General features: G+C 42.3%; 1 protein-coding gene across 2 annotated transcripts in view; it reads left to right on the top strand.

Moving 5' to 3' along the window:
* The window catches only part of SLC24A2 (solute carrier family 24 member 2), a 252,276-nt gene that overhangs the window by 147,818 nt on the left and 89,860 nt on the right, over positions 1-14,598 (top strand). For both annotated transcript variants that reach the window (XM_007469664.1, XM_007469665.1), the window contains exons 2-3: positions 5,822-5,860; positions 8,043-8,151. In XM_007469664.1, coding sequence (XP_007469726.1) covers positions 5,822-5,860; positions 8,043-8,151 — 148 coding nt within the window. The remainder of the gene's footprint in view (positions 1-5,821; positions 5,861-8,042; positions 8,152-14,598) is intronic.

Here is a 14,598-nt window from a genome sequence, read left to right on the forward strand (position 1 = left end):
CAGAAACAGCCTGAGGCACTTCCTGCTTCTCTCTTTCCATTTACAGAGTGGGGATTAATGTCTTTTATGTACCTACTTAATAAGAAGGATTCAGTAGGGGCTCTTAGGGGTAGATTTAAATAACCATCATTGCTATTAATTCAGCCTCTGGAGCAAGCATCAGAGAAGCTTTGGTTCCTGACGCAGGGCCGCACAGTCCCCATTCTGCCTGAGTGGCCTCACTCTCTCCTGCCACCTGGTTGCATTTTTAGTAGCCACGTCAGGGACCATAGGAGGCACAAGGTGAATCCTGCTCTCAGGGATCTTACGGCTTCCACTATTTGGGAGGCTGGCTAGGGCAGTTGTGGTACACACCCAATACAGCTTACCAATTTAGTGAGAAGCATTTAAACTCCTTTTTTGTTTTTATTTTACTCTTTCCAGCTTTATTGAGATGTAATTGACATAGAATATATATAACATCCGTAAGTGTAGGGATCCTACCTTCTCTGAATCTTCCAGCCTCCAGAGCTTCCTGATCAAAACCAGGCCCACTAAAGTATATGAGATGCAAAACGCTAGCCTCGCCTTGCCAATCCTCTATCCTTCAGACAATGCTGATTCATAGGACAGGGACGGAGTCAGAAGCCAAGCCAAGGAAATATAATCTGTTGTGACATCTCCTCTTCCCTGGGCTGCCAACCTTGGGCATGCTCAATTAACCGTACTCTAGTGTCCTACACAAATCACCTCTCACCATCCTAATCAATGGAATTTTCCTACTTCCCTTAGAAACCACCCTGTTCTCTAAGCCGGTTCACAACCCTGAACCTACTTTCGGCATATAGTTTGTCTTTATTCTCCCTTGTGGCTCTTATTATTAATAGTACTGATGGTAGAGCTAATACATAGCATTTACCATGGACCAAACATTGTCTAAGCACTTTCCATGTATAAACTCATTTATTCCTCTCAACAACCCTCTGAAGTAGTTACTATTATTATCCCCATTTGACAGATGAGAAAACTAAAGCATAAAGAGATTAAGTAACTTGTCCAAAGTCCCATGGCTAATAAGTGACAAAAATAAGGAAATGAACTTGTACAGTCTGGGCCTGAATTCCATATTCTTAATAACTGTATGACACCACTTCTCATCCTACATTATTTCTTCCCCCATACAACTATTTAAAAGGTAAAATGTTGTTCCTGGCTGTCTCTAAGCAATTTCACTTCCATTTCATTTTTTTGAAGGGTATCTATTCTTCTGAAGTTTCTTTCTACTATCCCAAGTATTTTAAGATCATGGGAATTATTCAGATAAATCATCAAAATGCTTTGCTTCCAAAGTTTCTATTACCGTGCTTTTTACTTAATTTCTGTCCTTTCTCTCCATCCCACTGTGTTTCTTTAAACCAGAGTTGCAAGTGGGTATTCTTGCAGCCTGGGCTGCCACCTTCAGTGCTTCATTGATCTTTGAGATTCTTACTTTCCTAAAGGACAGTGACAGTGGCGTAATTACCTGGCAACCAGTAGTAAAAGTAATTTGAATTTAAATCTCTTAGTATTTCTTTCTTTAGAAATTTATTTAATCCTGTTCCCCTTAATATTTTAGGGAGTATGTTAGGGGCACAATATAGGGAGGCAAAGGGACATGATTTTGCGTCTGATTAAGAAGTGGTTGGGTTTCTTTCCTTTTAGATTTCAGATTTGAAGTTTTTGCACCTTTTATCCAGTCTTCCCACAGGCTTTGAGGTTTATTCATCTTTAACCAGAAGGGAGATTTTAAATGTTTCTGCTTATTGAATGTAAATGTATTGAAAGCACAAGGAGGCATCATTTAATACTTCCTTGTTAATTTTTTAAATGAAAATCAGTCATTCAAATCATCCCTCACCCAACCTTTTTAAATTCTAAGACATTAAAGTTAATATCAATTAAATAATGGATTAATATTTCTAATTGCCAGCATATATGTTTTGTATCACATTTATGAGAAAACAATTATACTTTTAAGTCTGTTCTTGTAGACTTTATAGTACTTCTGAGTCCTTTGCACACTGAATTTAGGTGCATTTCACAGGACTTAGTGAAAGGTTATGGTGGTGGAAGTTTATGGTTGTTACTTGACTGTTGTGAAAAATTGCTTGTCTTCCTATATCTGTTGCCAAAGCCACTGGCCAGAAAATCCACCCTTTATTTTACACACTTGTCTTTTGGCACATGAAATCTTCCCAGTAACCCACTTGATAATGTAATTTGCAGGTAGGTGATTACGAACCAGAGTAAACCGGGGGCTGTGTGTTCATGATGTAGCTATAAACTGTGCAGTGTTTGCCTCATGTTTATGTGTGTGAGGTAGCCCTGGGGGCCTGTATGCAGGGTAAGCTCTGTACAAAGTCACATCAAAACTATACTTAGTAGTCAGGGGAATCATTTCTAACCAGTGGCTTTTAAGGGCCAAAGGAAGAGAGGTGGTTTAAGGATTTGTGAATGATTGATAGCATTAAAAATACTTTGTAAGTGAGATGTGTGTTTTATTATCCAGGATGGAGGAATGTGGCACTTTCAAAACACCTATCAAACGGGTAGCAAAATTCCCACGTAGAATTGGGTTTCCACCAGGAAGGACAACAGATATTAATGGCATCATCTCAGTTGCTCAATTGCTCAATTACTTGCAGTAATTAGGGAGAGGGTCAGTTTAAATTAAAGTATTGAATTACAGAATACTTCATGTTAAATAAAAGAGGTATTCTTCAAGAATTGCTGTGGAATACTATGGATTTGGCCTAACAGATCTTTCCTATAACTGGCACAGCCTTTGTGAACGGACCACCAGGAATTGGGCTTTGAAATTGGTACAGCCCAAATGTATGCTATTTTGGTGTGTTTAAAATTAAGGAAATTAAAAAAGCAGAATGCGTAATAAATATGCCAAGATTAATCCTCAAAGTCACATCAGTCCTCTTTTGAAGTTGTCTTTTCTGTGACATCCAATGGGTTAGCATAAACTTGCCAGATGTTCAATGGCCCTGAAAAGAAAATCACAACACAGAGGCCAATCCAAAACCCAGATACTTAGTTAAATAATCCAGTTCTTAGAAACACTACGAGCTGTGCATATCTGGATCATTTCTCTGGTCCTCCACTAGTTACTTCCAGTGTAATTAAAGCCCCTTTAAAATTGAATTCCTAACATAATCAGAGGCACATTTCCAGGACTGTGATGCTGCTTCAGAATGCGATTAGAGGGGAGCTAAGTCAGGTGAGCATCGGGAATCATCAGTAGAGGTGGGCAAAGCCCTGAAAATGAGCAATTATCATCATATGTCACATTTCTCATCTCTTTTGCAACAGGGCTACATAAAAGGAAAGTGCATGGGGTGTTTTACTGGCCTCAGCTGCCATTTGTGTGTGTGCCTAAATTTACATGTTGTAACCTGATGTATATTCATGTCTGCAAATTACACTTGAAAGTAAACTAATGATGCCAACCTCTGCTGACATTAAGCAGTGGGAAATTTTGTAAAGGATTTAGACCTTTCTCTGCACTGAGTTTTATCTTTGTAGAATCTATGTACAGCACACTTTCTCTACGTTTATTGTGTCTTATGAGCCTCGTTGCTTGTGAGAGAAAAAGCAAGTCAATGGAAGAGATATTTTTTTCTTCCTTTCAGACCAAAGGGCAGGTTGGGATTTTTTTTTCTTCCCCATATATTTTTTAAATCTATCTTTTAAATCCAAACTCTCTGCTGGTGATATTTTTGTTCTTATAAAGACCACACTTTTCTTTCCTCAGTTTCATCCCGTTCCTTCATGTTCTGTGATATTGCTGTGGTATCAATCCCAGCTCCTAATTATTTGCCTCCCATTTAGCCACAAGGTGTAAATTTGCTACATGAAAAGGCGTGCTCTGACAGTTAATCTCCATGTGTGTCCAAAGGCTGATCTGGCCGCACTGGATAATTTCCCTGGGGGATTGTTCTGTAGAATGGGGGGCCATTTGTTGAGCTGTCTAATGTGGGAGACGAGAAAATGAAAGGACTGCCAGAGAGAAACGGGATCATACGGTGGCTTTCAGAGCAAAAAGGAAATCAAAGGACAATTTCAGGTCCAGTCTAGTTCCCCAAGCATGTTTCTGGAACTAGGGCAGCAGGGATATTTTCTTGTTAGTGTTTTTAGAGAAGTCACCGAGAGAGAGTCCCAAATTAGGAGGTTCTGGCAAATTTAGTCATGTCTGCAGGCTGTACTCAGAAATTATCTCCAGCCTAAACTCTTCCGTTTGTGCCTGAGCCTTACAAGTTCTTCAAGGGTCTGCAAAAGTGTTTGGGACCAGAAGAAAAAATATATCTTGACATTGACTCTAAGATCCAAAAATTATCTACAAGATTATGGAATGTTTAATTGAATGTCGACAAAATATGTACTATCAACTTCATTAAGTATTAAATTTAGCCTTCTTAAAAATGACATGAAACCAAACCACAGATTCAGTTTTCTCACTTTCCAAGATTTCTAGCATGCCAGTCAGGAATTAAGTGAATTGCATATAGCCAATAATTTGAAATGCAAAATTATAAGATCCTTTCCATTTTTTTTTTTTTTTTACACAAAAATGTTTATCGTAGGTGGGATGTGAGGGCATCTTCACGTTCTTTCTGTGACATGTGTGGTAGGACTAAAAAAAGAGAGCCCAGGGCCCATGAAGATTTTAAAACAGCTCTGCCCTCGTCTTCTCTTCTCCGAGTGTGTGATTAGTCCTGAAGACACAGGTTAGCAAAGACGCTAATTGGAGAACCAGTGTCTTCTTGCTGTATGCACCCGTAGTTGAGGTGAAGTGACAGAGGCGGTGGTCTGATCACGAGGAAGCTCCCAAGGCACCTGCATACCCTTGGAAAGATCACAGGACGGTGCCTGGTTCTGTTGAAGAGGGAGTGTTCATATTAAGCGGGGGAAGCAAAGCCGTCCAGTTGGGACGTGTTAGGAGAGCACCAGTGTCCCTTGTCTGAGTTGTGTTCTCTCCCAACAGATGACAGGCTCTCACGTGCCCTTGTGTGTTAGTCAACTTTTCTCAGTGTGACAGATATTTCCTTTTTTAGAATGGAAAATGTGAAGTGGTGGGGCAGGAAAGAAGGTGGATTATCTGGATTCCGTGTGTGATGACCTTAGTCTTTCCTTCAGAGGCTTAACTGTCTCCAGGCTTTTATTTTATTCATCACACTTGGGACGGTGAATGTCAGTTCCCTCCGAAAGACATGGAATATGACAGGTCCTTGTAATCCCAGCCCCAAATGACGACCACTAATAAGAATAACCACTAATGATTCTTGCAGAACTTTTTTCTTTACATATACTGCAGTATTATTAATTTATTTTCTTTTATAAAATGAGGTAATAAATAAGGCTTTTAAATTTTTTCACTTGATGATATATCTTAGATATTTTTCCTTGTCAACACGTGTACTTAGTTCATTCATTGTAGTGGCCACATGACGTTCCACTGGATGGCTGGACCGCAATTGATTTAACTGCCCTCTGTTACTGGACATTTAAGTTGGCCATTCAGCTTTGATCTTTCAAGCGAAAGTACCATATACCTAAATAAACCATGATATATTAGCTAGAAATATACACTCTTGACCCCCTGCGTTGGCATAGTCCTTCCCAGGAGCAGAAAAAACCAAATCTTTCCCTATACTGATGCTTGTGATTAAATGTAAAACCTGTATGTGTTTAGTTATTTGTGTGTCTTCTGTTTCTGCCTTTTCCTTGTGATTAAAAACCTGTATGTGTTTAGTTATTTGTGTGTCTTCTGTTTCTGCCTTTTCCTCTTATGCAGTCATCTGCAGCCAGGGACAAGGATGAGCAGGCTCTACCGGTAGGAAGCAGTGGCCTTGCCTGTACCTGTTCATGTGCCTGTGGAGAGTGTGAGGGCAGGGGTGGGCAGAAGGGGCTCTTGTGCTCAACATCCTCTCCCTTGGAATACTTAAAGGGTTTAATCTGCTGGTGTGTGTATGCTCTGTCCTATAATTAGTGTCAACTGAATTCTTACATTCAATAACAGATTATTTCTGGGACTGGGTTTCAAAAAGTTTGAGTTCTCTCTTTCACTTGGCATGGAAAAGTTGAAAGAGTGAGATATTTCCAAATTACATTCCAAGGGATGTTGAGCAGATATTTGGGGACAGCAAGGGATCTAATGCTTGGTATCTATTTGTGTATCTGCATGCACCTATTTTTTTGGTTGGAAATTTCTTTTGGTTCCATCAAAAGAAATGCTGCATGAGATCTATATATTCAATATATACATAATGCCCCAAAGACTGCTTTAAGTTCTGTAGACATAATCCTAGGCCAATGAAGATTTCCACAAGAGAGTTCTTTCGGTTTCCCAAAATAAGGACCATAGTAACAGTGATTATGACAAATTATTAACAACAAACACATTTTCCAGTTCCTGCCCAATTAACATGTCACATTTTGTATTGTGCAGTTTGGCAAGGAAATGACCATCAGTTTTTGTGTTCAGCCATCAAACAGTGATTACATTTCAACTCTATTCAAATCTTTTAACCTTGCCCCTAAAATTTTTTGAGCCTTAATCTTCTGAATCAGATAACACAATGCATTAAAAAATGTTCCAGATTTTTGAGGCTGAAAGGACTAGTAATGAAGATACATATGACCCCATTCTTCCTCCTGTGATGCTCAGAGCAGAGACTTCTGACATGCATTGAGAGCCCATAGGATATGCCTGATCCAGTACTGGGCTAGGGGTGCAGACCCAGTCTCTTTGTGAATCATGATCTTGTTCACCAATGAGACACCAGTAATCCCCTCTGATTCTTCTCCAAACCCTGTAGAGTTGGAAATATTATTTCTAATAGAATATCAGTTATAATAAAATCACACTAAAAAATTCAGATTTCTCCATGTATCTCACACTGACATTTTACCCATACTTCAAGCTTACTCTGGGTTTCATGTTTGTCTCCAAACATGTGGCTCAGTTTTAATAAATATCCTGTAAAACAAGGGACGAATGGGCAATCGTTTGGAAACACTGTCCAAGTTAATCAAGTTAACCAGATTTCTTTAGTGTTAGACTTAGTGGTCTAATGTGTATCTTAAAACTCTAAAGGTGAGTTGGTCTAGGATGTAGCAATGTCCAAATATATTTGGTCATGGAGTCTCTTGTGGGACTTTTCTTGGGAAACCCCCTTGTGGATCTGGAGTGTGATGGAATATTTTGCAAAACCCTGTAATGTAAAGGACTCTTTTTAGCCAGGAAGGTTCTCTGTGGATTCATAATAGGAGATTCTCTCTCTTCAAATCTCATTTAACATAGACTGTAAGGCTTCATGGATGAGAGCTGTGGTTCCCATCGTGGAGATGAGGTACCCCGGAATGTGTGCAGGATGTCCCTTTGCGGAGCAAGGGGGAAATATTTGCACCTCTATTGTTTACTTTCTTTGTTACTCTTCATTATTTCTACTTTTGCAAATGTTTTATGATATGTATGCCCATATTTTAGTATGTGTCTGGATATAGATAGAGATACATATGGATATAGATACAGATATAGATAGATGCATATATACACACTCAAAAATTTTACTGATAGGAGGCACAATCCAGACATCTTAGAGACCACCCACTGGTTCAGAGAACAGATTTTGAGTGAAGCAGACCTGCAACCCATTCCTCTATCCTCCATTTTTTATCTGTGTGACCCGAATACCTCATTTCACTTCTCTGAGACTAAATTTCCTCATCTGTCTAAAGGGAACAATAATGTTATCTAGTTCATAGGGTTCAGTTAGAGAATGGAGGTGAAGGCTATGGCACGTTGACTAGCTTATAATAAGTTCTCAACAGATGATAGCAATTAATCCCTTTAGTAGGAAAGGATGTGAGAATGCCATTCCTTCAGGAGACTGTGAAGGAATGTGCGTGGAAAATCTTTGGTTCCGTCGTGTGTGAGCCTCTGACAGACTAGGTGAGGACTTGCCTTGCATTTCTGAGCACTAACGGCCTCTTTGTCTGGTCCCTCTGCTCAGGCGAAGCCGCGTCTGCAGCGGGGTGGAAGCTCCGCCTCCCTCCACAACAGTCTCATGAGGAACAGCATCTTCCAGCTCATGATACACACCCTCGACCCGCTCGCTGAAGGTAAACATCAAGCTTTCGCTTGGGGTGGGGGGGGACACGATGTGCAAAGTCCTCTTTTCATAAAATACGTTCACGCTTCCGTCACAAACCGTCTGATGTCCGCGTGTTAACCTCTGCCAGAGGCAGCCCTGGCCCTTCTGCGTGCTTATCTGCAACCGCCCAGCTCACGATCAGAGATTTTTCACCAGGAGCAGGAGTAGCGGTCCGTTCGCTGATTCTGTCTTTTGATGCCTCCAGCATAAATACAGTCTGCTACGAGGCGGAGAAGACAAGAACGGTTTCCCTCCCTTCCAGCTAGAGTAACAGTTCTCTTTCGTCATCCTCCTAAGTTTCAAAATGAAGTTATAGGTGAAGAAAAATTGATAAATTGTACATCTTAAAAAAAGAAAAGGGCTTCCCTGGTGGCGCAGTGGTTGAGGGTCTGCCTGCCGATGCAGGGGACACGGGTTTGTGCCCTGGTCTGGGAAGGTCCCACATGCCGCGGAGCGGCTGGGCCCGTGAGCCATGGCCGCTGAGCCTGCGCTGCCGGAGCCTGTGCTCCGCAACGGGAGAGGCCACAGCAGTGAGGGGCCCGCGTACCGCAAAAAAAAAAAAAAGAGAGAGAGGAGACAAGAGCTCCATGACTTAGGAGGGCTGTGATTAGTTTGGGGAATGATGTTCACTGCAGAGCACTGATGTTGTACCTATTCTTTGGCAATTGGAAGATGGGAGGTGAGCTTCTAAGCACCCAAAGAGCACTCTCTAAGACGACTGCTTAGGATCAGACTGATGAGGCCTGGTTCACCTCCTAGGGACAGTATATAAACCATCACCAAGAATTCAGTATTGTATTCTTCCAGTTTTACTCATTCACAAGGAAGCCAGGTACATCTTGTTTCTTGAATTGCATAAGTATCCTAAAAAGTTAATTTTTCAAGGAAGCAGATATCTGATGCATCGAATAAATATCAGAGTTAGGCTACTAGCAAAGGGTTCAAATATAACGAAGTCTTCTGTTCTCCCTTCATCCCTGGACCTTACAGTAAGGCCTGATGTTACACGCAGGCGAATGGCCTGGGAAACAGGTCTCTGCCACTGACAAATTATCCCCACATAAATCAGAGCTCTTAACCAATATAAAGCTTGGCTAAATAATTTCAAGGGTTCGGGCCATCAGGAGATTCAGGTACAGTCAAGAAAACTCTGGGACCTCAAGAGCAGCTCCCCAGGTCCTGTCTCCCCTCGTGGGACACGCACCTTCACCCAGAATAATAAGTGAGGATCACGGGCTCACCTCTCACTGTGGAGCATTTCAGTTATAAAACATTTCCGCCTTATACCCCAGAGAGTTACGTAGCTGATGTGATATTTTCCAAAGAGCCTTCTTTCATAGATCCTGGGTTCTGTTTACTTAGGTAATCCTTTGCCGGGAACATCCTAAATATCATTACTCTCTTTACCAGAGGTCCACATGACAAGGAAATTAGCCCTGGCCACTAGCCTTCTTTTCCTCCCCACCAGGGTCACCCCCACAAAAATGATCTCAGGGAGTGAGGGGATTGCACGCCAACCTCCGCCCAGCCACGAAGCATTTATGTGACTTTGGGCAACTTAGAGCCTCTCTGGTACTTGGTTCTTTCACCTACAGTAATAGTTACCTTTGTCTGGTACTTTATAATTGACAAAGTATTTGCACACCTGTGAATCTTTGCTTTATAATAACACTTCATAGCTCACATTATTATTCTAATTTCATAAAATAGGGTACCACCAAAATAGATCTCAAATGTATCTCCTTCTCTCTCTGCCAGCTCTTTATTCCAAGCCATCTTCATCGCTTCCTAGCTGGTCTTCCACTCCCTCCGTTGCCTCTTTCTTTGCATATTTTCCACACAGCAGCCCAAGTAATCTTCTTAAAAAGTAAATCAAATTATGTCACTCCTATTCACCTACAGTGGCTTCTCGTGGCTCTTAGGAAAATTGTGAAATGCTTACCAAGGTCTGCATGATCTGTCTCTTTCTCCAAACTCACGTTGACTCACTTTGCTTTAGCCACAGCCAGAGGCCTTCTGTCGTAAAACAGATACGTCTTTCGTCTTTCGTGCCTCAGGGTCTTTGCATAGGCTGTTCCCCCCGCCCAGAATACTTTTCTTTCTCCCATTTTCATCCACTTTTCCCAGCTTTATTCCTGCCCCTTCTTCAGTGCTCTGTGTAAATGACACCTCCTGACCATGCAGTATAAATCAGGGCCCCAATCATTCTCTCTCAATGCACCCTTTAATTTTTCCTTTTTGCCCACATTACAATTTGTGTGGTTATTTGTTCACTGCCTGTCTCCCCCAGGACATGGTAAATTTCTAGAGAGCAGGGATTCTGTTTATTTACTAGTTGTCCCCAAGATCTAGCAGTCTACCTGGCACATGGTAGCTGCTAAGCCTTAGAAGAATTAAGCAACTTGGCCAAAGTCATGCTTCTGCTCTGATAGTCACACAGTTTCAAAGCCCTCTAAAGCCCCATGGGTTTAAGATTGTATCTTGGTTATTTTGAGCCACCATCTTCTCCACCCAATACCCAAAAGAGTCAGGTGAGAGAAGAAATGAACTCTCTTATCTGCCCCAACTTGATTTTGAGCAGGCAGGCAACTGGGTATATTTATTTCTGGCAAGGCACGTTATGTAGTAATCGAGGACAGACTCCAGAGCCAGACTCTCCGGATTCAAATTCCAGCTCTGCCTTTATTAGCTGTGTGACCTTGGATAAGTTACTTAACCTCTCTGTACCTCAGTTTCCTCATCTGTAAAAATCAGGTTGATTGGGCTTCCCTGGTGGTGCAGTGGTTGAGAGTCCGCCTGCCGATGCAGGGGACACGGGTTCGTGTCTTCCCGGTCCGGGAAGATCCCACATGCCGCGGAGCGGCTGGACCTGTGAGCCGTGGCCACTGGGCCTGCGCGTTCAGAGCCTGTGCTCCGCAACGGGAGAGGCCGCAGCAGTGAGAGGCCTGCGTACCGCAAAAAAAAAAAAAAAAATCAGGATGATATATAATGATGTCTACATCATAAGGTTGTTATAAGGACTAGAGGAGTGAATACACATTAAGCATTGAACACATGGCCTAGCAGATCGTAAGCACCATATACAGGTTTGGAATTACTCTGTTCCATTATTTTGAAAAATAATGCAGCATATGAATGTTTTAATTTAAAACATTCTAAAGGTTATGTGGAAAAAATAAGTCTTCCTCCTCCAACAACCTCCCAGTTTTCTCCAGTCCCCCAATTCTCCCAGAGGAAACCACATCTACCAATTTCTTGGGGCTCATTCCAGAGATGATCTATGCATATACAGCTCTGTGTGTGTGTGTGTGTCATTGACCATAGGTCTCAACAATCTAAATTTCTGTGGTTTTTGTTTGAGGAAGTTCAGTTTCTGGTAGGGCTTGTTTTTGTTTTTCTGTTTGGTGGGGAGGTTATACTTTGTGAGATAAGAGAGAGTGAATCTGAGTTGTCTCGGAGTTGGGCCATCAGTGATTTTCCGAAACACCTGGCCCTTGTAGGGCTGTGCTGCTGTTAAAATGTTTGTTCCTGCTGTACCAAGATGTGCCTTCCAAATCTGGACGTCTGCTTTCAAGGTGAAACCTCTCCCCGAAAGACGTGGAGCGCTCCAGTGGTGTGAATCTGGGAGAATGCTGAGAGCCATAATCAGTTCTGGACTTGAGTGATTAGAAAATATAGAAGGTACTTCAATGCTTTAAAATTGCTCCATAGCACGCAGCCAAGAAAGCAGATTGCTCTGGTATTTTTCCCCCCCAAAAATTCACAATCATTTTCCATTCCAAGAACATTCCAAGCTCTCAGAAATAGTCATCTCTCTTTTAGTTTGCATCTAATCACTTGAGTTCACACATCCACATGCCAAACTGTCACCTTTTAACAATACAGAGCATGCTGGTTACATCACCAAGCTGACCCCATGAACCCTGCAGTGGCTTCTCTGTTATACTAATGGTTGTTCCTGGCGTCTGCCTTGCTGAGTCGTGCACTGGCACCACATGGCAGACAGTGTTCATAAAGGGAAGTTTTCAACGTCACCTAGGACAGATGACCTATGGAAAGATAGTCAGTGCCCTTCCCCAGGGCACTGATTCCTACACTAGTTGCCACCTTATTATGGGGGCCTAATTGTTTGCTTGTTTGCTTATTGGCCTTGGGCACTCTTCGGCCCCATTGTTTCCCTGTTGTTGGAGGAGGAGGGTGCTGAAATATCTGTTACAGCAGAAAATTAAACTGAACTACTAAAAAAAAAAAAAAAAAATGCCCTTTTTCTCATCTGTGCCATTCCGGTGTCAATCCAGTGATGGAGTCCTTACTAAAAGCTTTAATTGGTAGTCAGTTGGGCCTCTGAGCCCGAGCCACGAGATCCGGCAGTGTTTGTGTTTGTTATCTATTGATATGTAACAGAGCACCCAAGACTTAGTGGCTTAAAAAAACTACAAATAGAACTACCATATGACCCAGAAATCCCACTACTGGGCATATACCCTGAGAAAACCATAATTCAAAAAAGTCATGTACCAAAATGTTCATCGCAGCTCTATTTACAATAGCCCAGAGATGGAAACAACCTAAGTGTCCATCATCGGATGAACGGATAAAGAAGATGTGGCACATATATACAATGGAATATTACTCAACCATAAAAAGAAACGAAATTGAGCTATTTGTAATGAGGTGGATAGACCTAGAGTCTGTCATACAGAGTGAAGTAAGTCAGAAAGAGAAAGACAAATACCATATGCTAACACATATATATGGAATTTAAGGGAAAAAAATGTCGTGAAGAACCTTAGGGTAAGACAGGAATAAAGATACAGACCTACTAAAGAATGGACTTGAGGATATGGGGAGGGGGAAGGGTAAGCTGTGACAAAATGAGAGAGTGGCATGGACATATATACACTACCAAACGTAAGGTAGATAGCTAGTGGGAATTAGCCGCATAGCACAGGGATATCAGCTCGGTGCTTTGTGACCACCTGGAGGGGTGGGATAGGGAGGGTGCGAGGGAGGGAGACGCAAGAAGGAAGAGATATGGGAACATATGTATATGTATAACTGATTCACTTTGTTATAAAGCAGAAACTAACACACCATTGTAAGGCAATTATACTCCAATAAAGATGTAAAAAAAAAAAACCACCCCCATATTATTCCTGCTCGTGATTTCATGGGTCAGGAATTTGAGTGATTCAGGGATCAGTGGGGTAATTCTTCTGTTCTATGTGGTATCAACAGTGGTCATTTGATGTTACTCAGCTAGGAGACCTGCAGGTTAGAAGGTCCAAAAGGGCCTCGCTCACACGTCTGGCACCTTTGAAGGTACAGCTGGAAGGCCAGGCTTGGCTGGGCTCCCTGACTCTCCAGGTTGTCTCAGGACCTTTCCACATGCTTGGCATTCTTACACGGTGGCTGAGGACTCCAAGAGCAAATCTTCCAAGAGGCCCAGGCCGTGGCAGCAAAGCTTCCCATGACCTAGCCTGGGAAGTCCCAGGAAGTCACTTCTACTGTATTCTACTAATCAAGCCATCACAAAGGCCAGCCCCGACTCAAGACGGGGAAGAGGAGACTCTGCCTCTCCACGGGAAGATAGCAGAGAATGTGAAACCACCCTTCATCTAACCTAAACTGTTTCAGGGACACACATCACTGAGAGCTTCGTCTGTCCGTGGCTCACTGGTGTGCTCTGGGCACACTACACTGTGTGGAAGGGACAAAGCCATCGTCAGCTTGCCTTGGGTGAAGATTTAGTCCAAATAAGACCGAGCTGTGCCTTTCCATGGCCACAGAATTCTGAACAGGACATTGTTGATGAAAAGAAGGAATCTGCTTAAGGCTCATATAAATGGTTGGAATAAAGATTTTGTTTCTTTTATAAGAAAGCCCTGGAAAACTAGCACTATTGGTCTTTGAGGTCACAGTACGACTGTCTGAATTGATCTTTCTAAAATATCCGGTGTCCCATGTTGGTTTCAACATTTCTCTAAACAAGCCATTATATTTACCCAAGGGTACATCTTTATGAACCTAAAACAAGGAGGCTGGGTATAGCGCTTTTGGTGTGAGAGGTAGCTGTTATTAGCTTGCCTAATAATAATAATAATAGGGCTTCCCTGGTGGCGCAGTGGTTGAGAGTCCGCCTGCCGATGCAGCAGACACGGGTTCGTGCCCCGGTCCGGGAAGATCCCACATGCCGCGGAGCGACTGGGCCCGTGAGCCATGGCCGCTGAGCCTGCGCGTCCGGAGCCTGTGCTCCGCAACGGGAGAGGCCACAACAGTGAGAGGCCCGTGTACCACTAAAAAAAAAAAAAATAATAATAATAATAATAATAATAATAATAATAATAATGATAGTATTTGCAGAGTGCTTACTATAAGACAGGCACTACGCTGAGTGCTCTACATAAACCATCCC

Source organism: Lipotes vexillifer, unplaced genomic scaffold (assembly GCF_000442215.2).
Source record: "Lipotes vexillifer unplaced genomic scaffold, Lipotes_vexillifer_v1.1 scaffold1116, whole genome shotgun sequence".
Lineage (NCBI taxonomy): Eukaryota > Metazoa > Chordata > Mammalia > Artiodactyla > Lipotidae > Lipotes > Lipotes vexillifer.